This window comes from Typopeltis vanoorti, chromosome 9 (genome assembly GCF_054136105.1).
Source record: "Typopeltis vanoorti isolate ZY-2024b chromosome 9, IOZ_Tvanoo_1.0, whole genome shotgun sequence".
NCBI classification, from domain to species: Eukaryota; Metazoa; Arthropoda; class Arachnida; order Uropygi; family Thelyphonidae; genus Typopeltis; species Typopeltis vanoorti.
In genome coordinates, this window is record NC_143557.1 from 56,300,907 (window position 1) to 56,316,575 (window position 15,669).

A 15,669-nucleotide genomic window follows, 5' to 3' on the forward strand; every position below is an offset into this window, starting at 1 on the left:
CAACTCAACATCACCAGAGTTAAAGATCGGTACTATCAACATAAGAAGCCTGAATGGCAAAGAAATGGAGCTAGCTGAGAAATTAGATAAGTACCAGATCGACATAATAGGGGTGACTGAAACAAAAAAGACCAAAATTGGTGTGATCTTTCTGAGCAATAAATACAAAATGTTATATTCAGGCAATGACAATCAAGGAAAAGAAGGAGTAGCCATAGTATTCAACACAAAATACGAGGCTAATCTTCTTGAATGGCAGTCAGTCTCAAGTAGAGTAATGTGGGCAAATATGAGAATGGGGAACTGGACAATGAGACTTATTTGTGCCTATGGTCCCACAGAAGGTTCTACTAAGGTAGAAGTGGAGGAATTTTTTGAGGCTTTAGAAAAAGCAACTGACACAATAAAAAATGAAAAGTTGGTCCTTGTTGGGGATCTAAATAGCAGAGTAGTAAATGATTGCGAGACATAGAAAAATATTTTGGGAAAATTTGGAGAAAAGAGCAAAGCTAATAATGATGGCAAATATCTGTTGGATTTCTGCTCAGGACATGGACTGGTTATTACTAACACCATGTTCCAACATAAAAATGTGCACAAATTCACATGGAGAGAAGATGCAAGGAATAAGAAAAGTCTCATTGACTATCTTATTGTTGATAGTGATGTTTTCTCCCTGGCGCAGAACACCAGAGTGTACAGAGGATTTGAAATTGGAAGTGATCACTATTTAGTCTTGAGCAGGATAAAATTGAATTTCATATTGAAAAGAAGAACATGTAAGAAAGTTTTAAAGCGAATAAAAGTTGAGCAGCTCTCCGATGTGAGCTGTAGACTAAAATACACAAAGATTATTGAAGAAAAAATGAAAGAGTTTGAGAACAGGAATCAAACCTTGGAGATTCAGTGGCAAACTCTGAAGAAAACATTGATTGATTCTGCCAGAGAGGCATGTGGTGAGGTTGTCTGTAAGGATAAAAAAATCAGAACTCCCTGGTGGACACAGGAAGTTAAAGAGGCAGTGAAGGAAAAGAAGAAAGCATACCAAAAGTTCCTGTCAAATAAGTCAGCTTGTGCTCTTAGAGAATATAGAGACAAATGCAAGAATGCTAAACACTGTGTAAAACTAGCTAAACAAAAGTCATGGGAGGACTTTGGCAAGAATACAGAAAATAAATATCAAGAAGGTGGCAAAATATTGTGGAGGTTGTTGAAGAAGCTTAGAAATGGAGGAAAGAGTGCTATAAAAGGAATTAGAGATGATAAAGGTGACATGAAAACGGGAGAAAAAGATATCCTTGAAGTATGGAGGAATTACTTTGAAAAACTGCTAAATGAAACAAGCAGTGATAGCACAGTGGTAAAAAACACCCAACAGGCATACAGTCAGGAATACATATCCATACTTGAAGTAGAAAAAGCCATCAAAGGCTTGAAATGTGGAAAGGCAGCAGGAGTAGATGATATTCGACCAGAAATGCTGAAGTATGGTGGTATAAAAGTCTTACAGTGGCTGCACTGCATAGTTCAGAAAGCCTGGACAGAGGGACGAATTCCCGATGATTGGAGTAGAGCTCTCAAAGTACCCATAAATAAAAAGGGAAATAAAACTGCATGTGAGAATTACAGAGGTATTTCCCTACTGACTGTTTGTGGCATTAAGTCTGTTAACAAAACTGAAGCTCTCAAACTCAGTTCTTCAGCATATGATATTATTCTTAACTCACTAACTGCGAACTATGAGATATCTCGTATTTGCCATAATGAACTTCATCAGGGAGTAGAAGATAATTCATAGCTGAACCAGATATTTGAAATAGGAGAATGAGAAGTTTGGCATACAGAGTAATTATAGCAAAATCAAAACCAAATACCTTTTACAAGCAAATAAATGAGAGAAGTAGCACAACAGATTTGTAAAGTAATTACAAAAATTACAACACCAGGGATGTACTAATATGTTTTCAGAACTTGTGTGTTTATAATACTGAGTCAAAGTTTCTAAACATGCAGGGAAGGGATGCACCAGCCCACAAGCGAACAGCATCAAGGATACAATATCATCATGGAATTACTGTGTCTTTTTATTTATAGGTGTAAGCTAATTTTTCTTCAGGAACCGATACACAAGCTAACTTGTGGTGAGAAATCTCATTGATAAAGGAACTGTTTATCCATATACTATGGAAGATAATTTGATTCTGGTTCCTTACTAAAAAGGTCTGTGGCTAAAGTGACAAAATAAAATAACAGGACATATCTTTTTAAAGAGCAAATAATGGCACAGTTTGGCACTGATTGCAAGTTGATAACCAGCTTATGGTAGCTGAATGGTTATGTTAATGCACCACTGGTACTATCTACTTCTAACGAGCTGGCCACTCCCTTCCCTGTGAGACTAGAAACTTTCAATGAGTAATATAACCACACGAGCTCCAAAACCTTTTTACTAAAGAAAAATTTTTAGTTGGTGACAAACTGAAAAATGTAACTACAATTATACATATTTTTTGAAGAAAAAATACTAACCTATTGGTACCAGCAACAAGTTTATATATTAGGTCAAAAGTAGTCAATGTGTTAAATAAATCTGGAGTATAAGTCTGCAGGATTATTCCTTAACTAAAGTGAATAACTACTGTAACAAACTTGGTATGATAATCTGCAATAAAAAAATAGACTATGAAAATAGGAAAGAACATTAAAAACATCAGCTTACAAGAACAAGCAAGTAAAACATTTCAGCCATTTAGGCACAATTTTTATTGAAGATGGTAAATTAAATATGGAAATAGACAACAGAATTAATAATGCAGGGAGTCATTTATAATAAGAGAAATTAGTTAAACACTGAAGCAACTGTTCAAACCAATTTTAACTTAAGGATTTGAAAGATGGGCTAGAAATAATACAGTTGATCAAAGGCTGGAAAATCACACAGATAATAGTTATAAGAAAAATTAGGAGATTGGTACACAGCATCACTGTCAGAATCACTAAATATGAAGATATTAGGAAGAAGCTTAACATTACTAGCATTCAGGAAAATGTGAGCAGAGTTAATCTCAGGTGACACGGTCACTTAAATTAAATGGAAAGGAAGGATTAGCAAAACATGTTTGATGCCAGGAAAAAAGACCCAGAGGAGCACCAATTGCTAAGGAGATTCATACAGCCTTTGAAGACAATAACATAAGACCTAACAATAGTGGAGCTCTGATAGATAAGACTACTTTGGAGAAAAACTTATCTTTTCATGTACTAGAAAAGTACATGAGATATACTTTTCTAGTAAATGAAATGCTCCTTGAGAGGACATATAAGGATTTGATGATACTTAAGAACATTTGTAGAAAAATTGTGTAAGAGATACTTGGGGATGGGGGGGGGGGGAGAAACAAGCTGGGTTCAGGTCAAATTTGGGATCAGATTACTTTAAGAAAAAAATAGTCAATAAATCAAGGAAGTATATCAAGGATCTGAAATTTCATTTTTTCAATTTGGAAAAGGCATATGATAACATGTAAATGTAACAATGTACAGAGCCATATACATTCTATAGTTTAAAGTCAGCCATTAGATTTAAAGAAGGTACAGAAAGATGAAATGGTTGTAAAATCAGATATAGGATTTTACTGTTACTTACTACCAGTGCAAGATATATTACAATGGAGAGTGGCATTAATTCTGATATCAAAATCAGCTCTTTGATTTAAGCAGCACAAGCCATCAAGACTGCTAATAAATTCTGTATGATAATCAGCAATAAAATAAAATAAAAATTATGAAAACATAAACTACATTCCAAATGAAGAACATATACAAATAAAATATTTCAGCTATTTAGGCATGATTTTTAGCTAAGATGGCAAATTAAGCATGGAAATAGATAACGAAATAAACAAGCTCCCATAGAAGGCTCTTAATTCAGAAGACATGGTCAGAGTTGAATTCCAGATGATTGCAGTAGAACTCTCATAGTACCCATCTATTAAAAAAAAATAAAATAAAATAAAATGTGAGAATTAACACAGGTATTTCTCTATTGAGTTTCTGGTGAGATTTATAGAAGTATACTTAAAAAAACCACTATGAAAAATTGTGAAAGAGAAGCCTGGTGAAGAACAAGCTGGATTCAAGCTGAATAGCAATTGTCAGAATCATATTTTCACTTTTAAGATAAATAGTTGGGAAATCATGGGAATATAATAAGGATCTGTATTGGAGTTTCATAGAGCTGGAAAATGCATATGACAAGGTGTCAAAAGGAAAGCTCGTCAAAATGCTACAGTTATATGGCATAAATTAGACATTATATCAAGCAATACAGTCTCTATTTAAACTGTAAGTCAGTAGTTAGAATTGAAGAAGGTACAGGAAGATGGTTTGAGGTAAAATCAGGTGTGCGACAAGGTACGTATTATCTCCACTGTTATTATCTATATGGATCAAATTAGGAATAAATCTGATATCAAAATTGATGATGTTAATCATAGCTCTTTACTTTATGAGATGATGTTATACTTCTGAATAAACCCAAAACAAGTCTGCAGGATTCTCAGACTAAATTAAATAACTGTCGTAATGAATTTGGTAAGAAAATCAGCAATAAAAAGACAAAGACAATGAAAACAGGCAGAAACATTGAAAACATCAACTGTATCCTGAATGGTGAACCTATAGAACAAATAACACCCTTCAGCTATTTAGGCACAATATTTAGTAAAGATGGTAAATTAAATATGGATGACAGAATTAGTAAAGTTGGTATGGTAGGAAGTCAACTGAATACATTTATATGGAATAAGAGAGAAATTAGTCAAAACACTTAAATTATCTGTATACAAGACAGTGTTCAAATCAATTTTTACTTATGGATCTGAGAGCCAGGTTAGAAATAAAACACTTGATCAAAGACTAGAGAACCACAGATATGAGTCCTGAGAAAGATTAGGGGTGTGAACAGATGGCATCAATGGCAATATCATTAAAAATCTTGACATTGTTAGCATCCAGAATGGGTTAGCAGAGCTGATCTCAGGTGGTATGGTCACTAAAACAGAATGGGAGAGGAAAGATTGCCAAAAAAAGTGTTCTTTGCTAGATTGGAAAAAAAAAAGACTCAGAGGAAGACCAAGATGTGGACTAATACAGTAAAAAAATTGACAGAAATAAGATCTGATAATATTAAAGGCCTTGACAAATAACAGATTGATATGGAGGAAAATTGTCAACTGGAAGTTAGTATTGATGTAAATTTTTCACTTAGTATTATCGTAATATCCTGTATACTCCCCCTCCTCTGGGGATATGTTCGGTTTTTGGTGATGAAATTTTTATTCCTTGGAAGGTCAGCAGAAGTCTTCATCTCATGGTATAACTAATAACCATTAATTTCTTTTTCTTTTTTTATCCCATGGTATTATTACACCAACAAACTAATAAATGTGGCATGTGAAACTGTTTGCTATGATAGCTCTTTATTGTTCATCAGAAAAACAGTAGTTTCACAAAGCTTGTTTTTAACCATAATTCTTTTAATTTGTCAAAAAGCTATTGTTCTATGTTATAATTCTAGTGTCGTATAAGCTGGTTTACAGATTTCAGCTAAAGATATTGTAATACACAATGAAAATGATGCACTCTTAAGAGTGGTGAACACTAGGAAAGTGACAATGGTAGGGGATATGTAAAACGAAGTCAAGGATTTTTTTCAGTTTCAATTTTTGAAATAATAATAAAAAAAACATAGCAACTTAATGTATTTAAAAAACCAAGGTTCCAGCAAGAATGATTGAAGTAATAAAAGTAATCATTTTAGACCTATGATGAATCATGGCAGAGAAAAGGGATATCATACATGCTATAGCAAGGAGGGGAGTGGAAACTAGATGATCCAAAATTAATTTTAATAACTTGAAGTTAAGATTAATTATAAACTATGTGAAAGTATATGTATTTTCTAGAAAATACATAGTATCCTAAAAAATAATAAAGGAAAACTTAAGGCAAAATTTCACATTTTGAAACAATGGTGAATTGTGACCGCCAATCATACGAATCCAACCAATCAGGAGATCTCCTCTCCGGTAAACAGCTCCAACAAAACAACAAACAAGTGAGACAAGGAGCGACCAACCACCGGCAAGCAAGAGTCATGTGATCAACTTATCAAGCCATACCTTAAATAACGGCCAACTTGCGCTACTTGATAAACGTCCTAACTTCGCAATAGCACCTAAAAGTTAATAAATTGGATTTTATATACCACTTAGAAAGAGCCATCAGGTCCCTACCCGGTAATGTAGCCGATAAAATACGATTAGAAACCAGCAATGTCCTGAATAATAAGAAAACCGTGCAGAGCAATCTTACAAAAACGGAACTAGCAGAAATCAAGTCATTGAAAGCTAATCAAGACATAAACAAAATCGGATAAAGGCAATGCCACTGTTGTCCTTGACAGGTCAATCCACATCCCAGATGAATCAACTAGTCTCCAATAACAGCACCAATCAGCTGGTAAACTATAACCAACTAAACAGAATAAACAAAAAAACTTCTTGGCCATAGACAAAAAAACAGTTAAAAAACTTATACCCCATTACGCTCACACTCCCAGAATATATGGTGTCCCGAAAGTACACAAACAAAACGTGCCGCTTCGACCGATTGTGGAAGGAATAGATAGCCCTAATTACCACCTAGCCAAGAAATTAGCGGCAACACTCAAGGAGTTGGTAGATCATTCCCCCCTCTTATATAAAGAACACACAACACTTTATAAACAAAATTAAAAACATAACACTTGACAAAGATGATCTATTATTCAGTTTCGACATTTCTGCCCTTTTCACAAATGTCCCAATCAATGACACAATTCTTTTCCTACGGAACAAATTTCCGCCCGCCATTATGCCCCTCTTTGTCCACGTACTACGTTCCGGTTACTTCATGTGGCAAAATAAATTTTACCTACAAAAAGAAGGTACAGCCATGGATTCACCACTATCCTCCCCCTCAATTGCTAACTTTTATATGGAGGCTTTGAGCAAAGTGCTCTTGATTCCTTCACTCTAAAACCTACAGTGTGGCCTAGATACGTTGATGGTGTGTTCGTTATCTGGCCACATGGGTGATAAATATTAAACACATTCCTTAGCCACCTAAACAAACAACATGAACGCCTACAATTTACTATCAAAATTGAAAATCAGAACTCGCTCCCATTCCTGGATACACTGGTCACACGTCTTCCTTCAGGCAGTCTATCTTTCATGGTCTAGCGCAAACCCACCCACCCACACTGGCCAATACATACATGCTAATTCATACCACCACCCATCATTAACATCCTTAAAAACAGAGCTTTAAGAATTTGCTCTAACCAGCAAGCTCTTAAACAAGAACTAAAAATCCTCAGTGACACATTTATAAATAATGGCTATAACAAAAATACTATTAATAAAGTTCTTCATAAAACATCATCAAAAAAGAATCTAGATTACAGTAAAACCAAAGCCATCCCATACAATAAAGGGTTATCAGAAAAAAAATCAACAGAATCTTACACCATTATAATCTCAATGCCACCTTTAAACCACCTACAAAACTTAAAAACATATTCAACTCCTCCAAGGATCCTCTCTCCTCCCATTAGCACATTCTGGAATCTACTGCATCCACTGCACCTGTAACTTACCATACATTGGTGAAACTGGACGTACAATCCCTATACGTAAGAAAGAACACATACGACACATTAAATATAATAATTTTGGTGAAGCAGGCTTCTCAGATCACGCTCTCAGCACCTTACACCAAACTGACTGGAAAAGTACCCACTCTTTACTTCTCTTCCGTCTAAGACGGATTGAGTCTTCTCTTGAGCAGGATCTTCCAGTCTTCTCAATTCCTTGCTGTTCGAAAAAGTTCCTTATATGGTTGATGTTTTCTTCTTTTCTGATATTGTTTTTCCTGTTGAATTTTATCTTCACTTTGGCAGTTAATATTTTGTGGTCAGTGTGTCAAAATCAAAACTTCTTAATGTTCGTACATTATTTTCTGATCTCTTTTCCATTGTTTGTTTATGATATTGTCTATGCAGTTCTTTATATTACCATCTGGGGATGTCCATGTATATTTATTATTAGGGCGTTGATAGAACAATATGTTTGTAATCATTAGATCGTTTGCTTTACAGAAGTGGAGTAATTGTTCTCCTCTGTCGTTAAGCTCTCTGTATCCAAATTTCCCCATTACATCTTTTTTGTCTGCTGTGAACTGTCCTATTTTAGCATTAAAATCTCCCATCACTATCATGAGTTCTCTATTTTTGGAATTATCTATTTCCTGTTGTAGTTCTTCAAAGAAATTTTTTATTTCTTCCTCTGAATGGTTACTGTCGGGTGCATATATTTGGATTATTTTAATTGGTTGAGCTTTTTCTTTTGCTTGAAGTTTGGCTGTGATTATTCTAGGAGACACTGGGTTTATTTCAATTACTGAGTAAGTTTCTTTTCAATTAATAATGCAACTCCTTCTCTGTGTATGTTATCTTTTTTTCCTGAGAAGTACAGTCTTCCTTCTGGTAAATCCATGAATCCATCTCCACACCAATGTGTCTCTGATAAACCTAAAATACTCCATTTCAGTCTTTTTAAATTTTCCTGGACTAATTACAATTTTCCAGGTCGGTACAGTGATCTCATGTTGAGGGTGGTTACATGTTTCACATCCTTGGCTGACCACATTGCTGATTTCTCACCTACTCTATGTGGTCTTTGAGTAGGCGCGTCGGTTGTCCCGTATGCAGTAGCACTATCTTGGTTTGTAGACTTTCTCCTGATCATGAAAGTTACTGGCATAATAATGTAATTCAGAGCAACCCATTTGGGTTTACCCCATTGGCCACCAGGGTGGATGAGCCTGGTAGGAGTGTGGTCTCCCCCAAGCCACTCTTTACACCATACAAAAACCTGGTATGAAAGAAAATTTAAGGAAGCCTGCGAAATTCTGATAAACCACCCAAATATCAACAATAATGGTGTCATGAAAATTCCAAGAATCTGGATGGCACATATTCAGCCTACTTAATATTTAGTATCTAGCATACTTCAGGACTCCAGGCAATCTTCAGCTAATATTGAAAACAATTCCATACTAACTGGTTGGAATTTATATATATAATCATGTTGTTAATATATATATATATATAGATAGATAGACTTGTTGCTCCTCAGCCCAATGTAATGTTACAACCAATAGATAATAATAATAATAGGATCTACAGTTGATGTAGTAAGATTTTTTTTTTTCACCAGAGGTCAGGCCAATAATTGTTGTAACGATTGGTCAGTAACTTTAGCAAACCATGCAGATTGTAGTGCAGCTTGCTTCTCTGTATATAGTATATATGCTCCAGAAGATGACCTTGATATAAAGGTCGAAACTTCGAGTGTGAATTTTGGTTTATATTAAACTAAAGTTTTACTCAAACACGGTAGTTGTCTCTATAATTTTCCAAAATGTATTCTGATCACTGTGTAATCCTCAAAGAAAGGATACATGTATTTTCCTCTCAATAGTAACCCCACTAGGAGAAAATTTATTTTTCTATGTGCTCCACTGCATATGTGGCTTTAGATAAATTTCAATAAATTTTTTTTTGTTTGTTTCTATTTCACAAATGTAAAATGCTAATTTTTTTCATAATTTTTTATTTAATGTATATACCAAAAATTAGTCTTATTGGCAAAAGTCAAAAATTTTGTATAATTCTAGATAAGTATTTTGAAACTGATCATGTTGTTTCAGATGATGATTATCAGTCTCACCAGCATGTCAACTACAAATGCAAAATGGTGGTTCAAAGTGAATACTCTGAAGATAATGTCTTATTTTTCCACGTCCTGTTAATAGCATAGGTAGTTATGGAGTGATGCTGTCTACTTTCACCTGGAATCTGCTTATGACAGTAAAAATTTACTCACTGATCAATTTCTAGATTTTTACCAAATCTCTTCTTCACATAAAGCCTAAATCCTTCTGCTTTTTATTGCTGATTATGAAAAGTTTTCATAACCTTTTTTTAACTGATCATTCATAGCTGCTTCTTTAACCAAAAATTCTGCTATCTCTCTCTCTCTCTCACACATTTCCAACTATTCGTGTATGCACCTCTTCCCATCCAGAGTAATTACGAATACCTAAGATTTCCTGTTTATTCTGGTTTCTTATGTCATCTATAGTGATTCTACTGTCATTATAAATCGCTGCAGTCTTTTGTTGTGAAGAGTTCAGCTTTAATTGGCGGAGATGTGAAAGAGAGGGGGCAATATTAAGTTGTTCTGTCAAGCTGTTTAAAACAGAGTAATGTACTTTAAAGTGACATTCTTCTCAATGGTTTAAATGATTTTGTTGTGAATGAGACTGAAAGGGAAGGAGTGGGTACTAATGTAGTCTAAGAATCTTAGAAAATCTGATCTGAATTATGCTGACGATCTTGCCTTATTTACAAATGATATAGGCGAAATGAACTCCTTTACTGCTACGACTGATGATGCTGGGAGTCAACTAGGTTTTATCAATACTGAGAAAAAACAAAACAGTTGATGTCTGGAAAAAAAGAATAGCAGTAAGAACAAAACTTAAAATTTAATCTGTAAATTTTAAGTTTTATGAATGAACTATACAAAGCATTACATAAACCACAAGAAAAGATCACAAGCCATCTGACCTTTCTAAATGCAGGGTTTCATCCCTCTCCCCATCTGCTCTTACAATTTGAAAAAGGAACTGGAAGGGAGAATTTATATAAGCGTTTATGTAATTTGAATTTAATTGAAAACTGAAAATTTTCAGTACCTTCAGTTTCAAATTAAGCAGGATATCATATAGTTTCCTGAAAGGCAATCAATCATGTTAATGAGTTTTTGACAACAAGGGTTTACTTATTAAATGTATTTAAGTGCTATATTAAGTGTATTAACTTATAACTATGCTGAAGACGAAAATCTTCCTTCCCCCCTCTTTTATTTGTTACAAGAAAGAGCACAAATAATGAAATTGCTTATTAAAAAGTTTACCTTGACTACGATTGTATCCACCAAATATGTGATTGACAATTGTTGTTTCTCTGCTAGCAGGATCAAGCCTTAAAATGTACGAATAAAAATTCTGTCAACAAGTACATATTGTATGTGTATATATATTAATATATATTGCATTTACTGATATATTTAAAAATAAATTTTTTCTTAAAGCAGTCTCAATACATATTTTCCAGAAAAGTTTTCGAAATAGTATGCTAACACATACCTGGTTATAACTTTTCATTCTATTTACAAAAATTAAAACTACAGAAATGAACCAAAATGGGGAAGGGAAAAAAAAAATTAGATAACTTTTTTTATTTTTTATATAACAAAACTAAGTTGATAAATTAAGTTGTTGACAGTGATGAAGAAAGATGACAAACTAATGGAGCTCTCTTATGACAGTTCATTTGTGGATATATTTTCATAAGTAGAATTAGGCTCTTTTTGATATCTAAAATAAGACCTAGATATAACAATGCATATCCACAGTAAAAACTAATTTCTAATGCCATTACAAATATTTTGGCTTGTCATATAAATCATTAGTGTAAAAAAATAAATAATGGAAATTCAAATACAACACTTTATGCTATAAAAATGATTATCTTTTCATGTGCAGACAATACCCCAAGGAGCATATATATATATATATAGGCTGGTTCAAAATTCCACGTACAAACTTTGATGGGAGGTAGAGAACATCAAAATCAACCATATTCACATAGGAAGGCATGACCAGAAATGCCACCCGAAAGTGATAGGTGGCAATGTTTGCCAGCACTCCAAGTGAGCAACTGGGACTTCCTCATTCAAGCTTTTGACATCGTACAAAGAACATGCGCCATTTTATGAATGCTGAGATGACAGAAATGCACCTCGTTTACCATATTATGTATCCCACTACTATCGAACTGTTCAGTTACGCCTAATAAAGTTTTTTTTTTACGCTACTTACTGCCTTGTGTTATTTCTGTATCTTTGTGTCCCTGTTAGTACCTTCCGGCGGCATTTCCGGTCATGCTTTCCTATGTGAATATGGTTGATTTTGATGTTCTCTACCTTCCCTCAAAGTTTGTATGTGGAATTTTGAACCACCCTGTATATACACATACACTGATTGGAAAGAAGTCAATGGACACTATGGTATGATAAACAAACAGTCACAACACTCAATTTAATAAGAAATAAGATGTAGGACTTCCTTATGCCGATGACTACAGCAATCCTACGGGGCATACTTTCCACAAGTATACGATAGCGATCGGTGGGAATTTTGGACAATTCTTCCTGTAGGCATATAATGCACTCCTGGACTGTTGTCAGGGTGAACATCCCTTGACCTCGCCAATGCTCCAGTTCATTCCACAAATGTTCAACAGAGTTGAGATCAAGACTCTGTAGAGACCAGTCAAGTGTGTCAACAAACAATGCAGTTACAGTAGCAGCCTTATGACATGGTGCATTGCCTTAGTGAAAGAGATAATGGTCGGTTCCATACAAATGCCACTAAGTACAAAGCATTGTGTTGTCCAGAATGTTCAATTATCTCTCAGAGTTCAATGTTCATGGCACTGCAAACAAAAGCCAGAGGCCAAACCAGGAAAAACAAGATCATACACTACTTGTTTCATAGATATTCCTCTGAATATCTATGAAACAAGTATGATCTTGTTTCATAGATATTCCTCCAAATTTCATAGATAGGGTTATGCACTCTGGTAAGAGATGGTCACCATGCATCTGCCACACCTCCACCCATCCATCTGCCCGGTAGAGGGTGTACTGTGACTCGTCGCTCCATAAAATAGCTTTCAAGCTTCCACAACCTCATTGTACATGCTCTTTGCACCACTTAAGATGACTGCATGTTGATTCAGGTAAGATGGGGGTTTGCATACTGCAGTCCTACCATGGAAACCAATTTTGTTGTGAGCCTCGGTTCTAAAGGTTTTTGTGCAGAATTGGATTCCAGTCGATGCCTGGAATTCTGCATTCAATGTTTTGGCCAATGAATGGCAGTTTTTACATAGAATCCTTCGCAGTATCCTATGGTCATGTTTAGTGGGTGGGTCATCCACTGCAGGTAACACTTGCAATTGACTCCCTGCACTTCTATCTCACTAAGGTATCACCGATTGTTCAGCTGGAATGACCCAATTTGTAAACAATTTGCCAAACAGATAGGCATGCAGTATGGCATCCTATCACAACACCTCTTTCAAATTCAATCAATGTCCTTATTGCAATCATTTCACTCAGACACACTGACTTGGGAACATCATACTCCCCCAATTTATGCAGTCTTCAAACACGACTCATTATATAGCACAATGCACCTTGCCCATGGGAGTGCCCGTTGACTTCTTTACAAGCAGTGTATATAGTTCTGTAAGGCCTATTCAGTTTTAGTGTAAAACTGATGCTCAGAAATTCATTTTACAACAAACTATTTCAGTTTATCCAAAGTAGGATGAGTTGCACTTACAAGGAATTCAACAGTTTCTGAATAGCTACAAGTAGTGCAACCTTCTTTTGTACAAGGTAAAAGTAGAAGACTGATTTTTATTTTTCAAAAGTTTATAATAAAATGAGAACTCCACTTATTAAACTGTAAAGTCAAGAACAGTACACTATAATATTTATCTCACATACTCATCTCTGTAACTTAAAATAAGCAGCTAATATATTATCATCACGTTACCGGCCAGGACGTATATATACATCCACATTTCCATGGTTGCGAAGTGCATATTAAAATTGTAATATCATTGATATTACATTGAAATTTATGATGAATACGAAGCTTTTGAGGGTGCGTATTTGATCTTTAATGGCCAGTAAGGTGGTTAATGGATGATTCCAAAAGATGGCACATAATCGAGTTAATGCAAGATTTAATATTTGGATTTTTAACAGAGGATTTAGTTAAATAAAGAAGCCTAATCATTAAGAATTATTAATAAAAATTCATTAGCATTCTTTAACCATATATCACCAAAAATATGAGAAATCATGTCAACTCATGTAAACTTGACAACCAGTATAAATTCTACTATGACTTGGCAGGATGCATATCCTTCTATGGTAGATTGCCAAATGACAGATCATAGCAAGAATAAAACTTACTAGTATGAATGATTTCTAATAATTGAACCATCAAGTTTGTAGTGTATTTAGTATTTGTTTTAAAAAAAAAATAAAGTCAGTCACAGATGAAGACGAAAATTAGATTACAGCCTACAGTTGTAATTTGTTTTCCCTTCATTTATTATCAATTTAATATTATTTATAGTACAGTGCATATTTGTGTCCTCAAACATCTAGAAAGAGGAAAAATGAATTTGAGAATAAAGAGTTTTGAAAAAAGTTGACTGCAGTCTAAAAAATTTGGAAAATGATTATCCAAATTTTGAATGGAGCTCAAAAATATTGCCCACAGCCAGGATTGCCTTGTCATTCTACAGGGAAAGGTATCGAGTTCAAAAGCAATTATTTTTTTTTAGACTTGAAACCAGTAAAATTTTTATTTTGACCTTTACATAATTAAATGTGTTTCTTTTGTCATATTTTAGTTTGGTGGCCATTTTGGTCTAATATTTTCTAGTTCAAACTATTTCCAAGAACAAAACTTCAATTTATGATCAGAACTTATGGTAAATTAAGATCTGATTTACAATGGCTTTCTGAAACCATTTAGGCCATAAGAACAGAGAGGATCTACCTTACAATTAACCTCTCTACCGGCAAGGTGGATGAAACAGTGAGACAAAATTGCACTTCTTATCCATGTTATTCAACGGGTGTTACAGAATCACATGCAGATTTAGCTGAACGTCTATAGATGTCATGAACGGTTGGGGGGTTAAATACAGGAGGAAAAAACTTTCCAAGGAGATATATCATAAACAACATACTATGTGAATTACACTCATGATAACTAATATTTAAGGAATTGACAGCGTATACTAGAAATATAAATTAAATAAACTTTAATATATACTTTCCGATATTTCAGCAAACGTCACGTTGCCATCTTCTTGGGAACTTACTACAAAGACACGTGCACACAAGTACTAATAACAGCAAATGAGACTGAAGCTAGGAAGCTAACGTTTTCCTAAAGTCCTGATGGTGCTCCCTGGAGGGCTATATTGGTAGTTCTTGGCCTTTGGGCTGAAGTTCTTCTGATAAAAGTTTCCCAAATTTGGGGCAGTCTCATGCATCCAAATTTGTTGAGGTTTGGCATGTTCCTAAGGACCGAGGCTGATTCCATGAATAGTCTTTCATACTTGAACTTACTGCGGTGTATTACTGTGACTTTCTTCCATCTTATTCTGTGGCGAGTATCCAGAGCGTGGTCTGCAAGCCCAGAGTGGCTGTACTGGTGAAATCGGATGTAATCCTTGTGTTCTGAGATTCTGATATTTGCTGTCCTGCCTGTTTGGCCAAAGTAGGACAATTTACAGCTGCAAGGGACCGGGTATACACCAGGTAGGTCTAGGGGAAGTGGTTGGTCTTTAGTGGAGCGGATAAGGGATGCCAGTTTTCTATGTGGTCTGTAACAAGTGGT

At 34.8% G+C, this 15,669-nt stretch overlaps 1 protein-coding gene across 1 annotated transcript in view; it reads right to left on the reverse strand.

The window, feature by feature from the left end:
• LOC150103061 (uncharacterized) overlaps window positions 1-15,669 on the reverse strand; it is a 234,394-nt gene that overhangs the window by 166,349 nt on the left and 52,376 nt on the right. Inside the window, exon 5 of the mRNA XM_090398078.1 lies at window positions 11,088-11,155. Within this exon, the coding sequence (XP_090254204.1) occupies window positions 11,088-11,155 (68 nt within the window). The remainder of the gene's footprint in view (window positions 1-11,087; window positions 11,156-15,669) is intronic.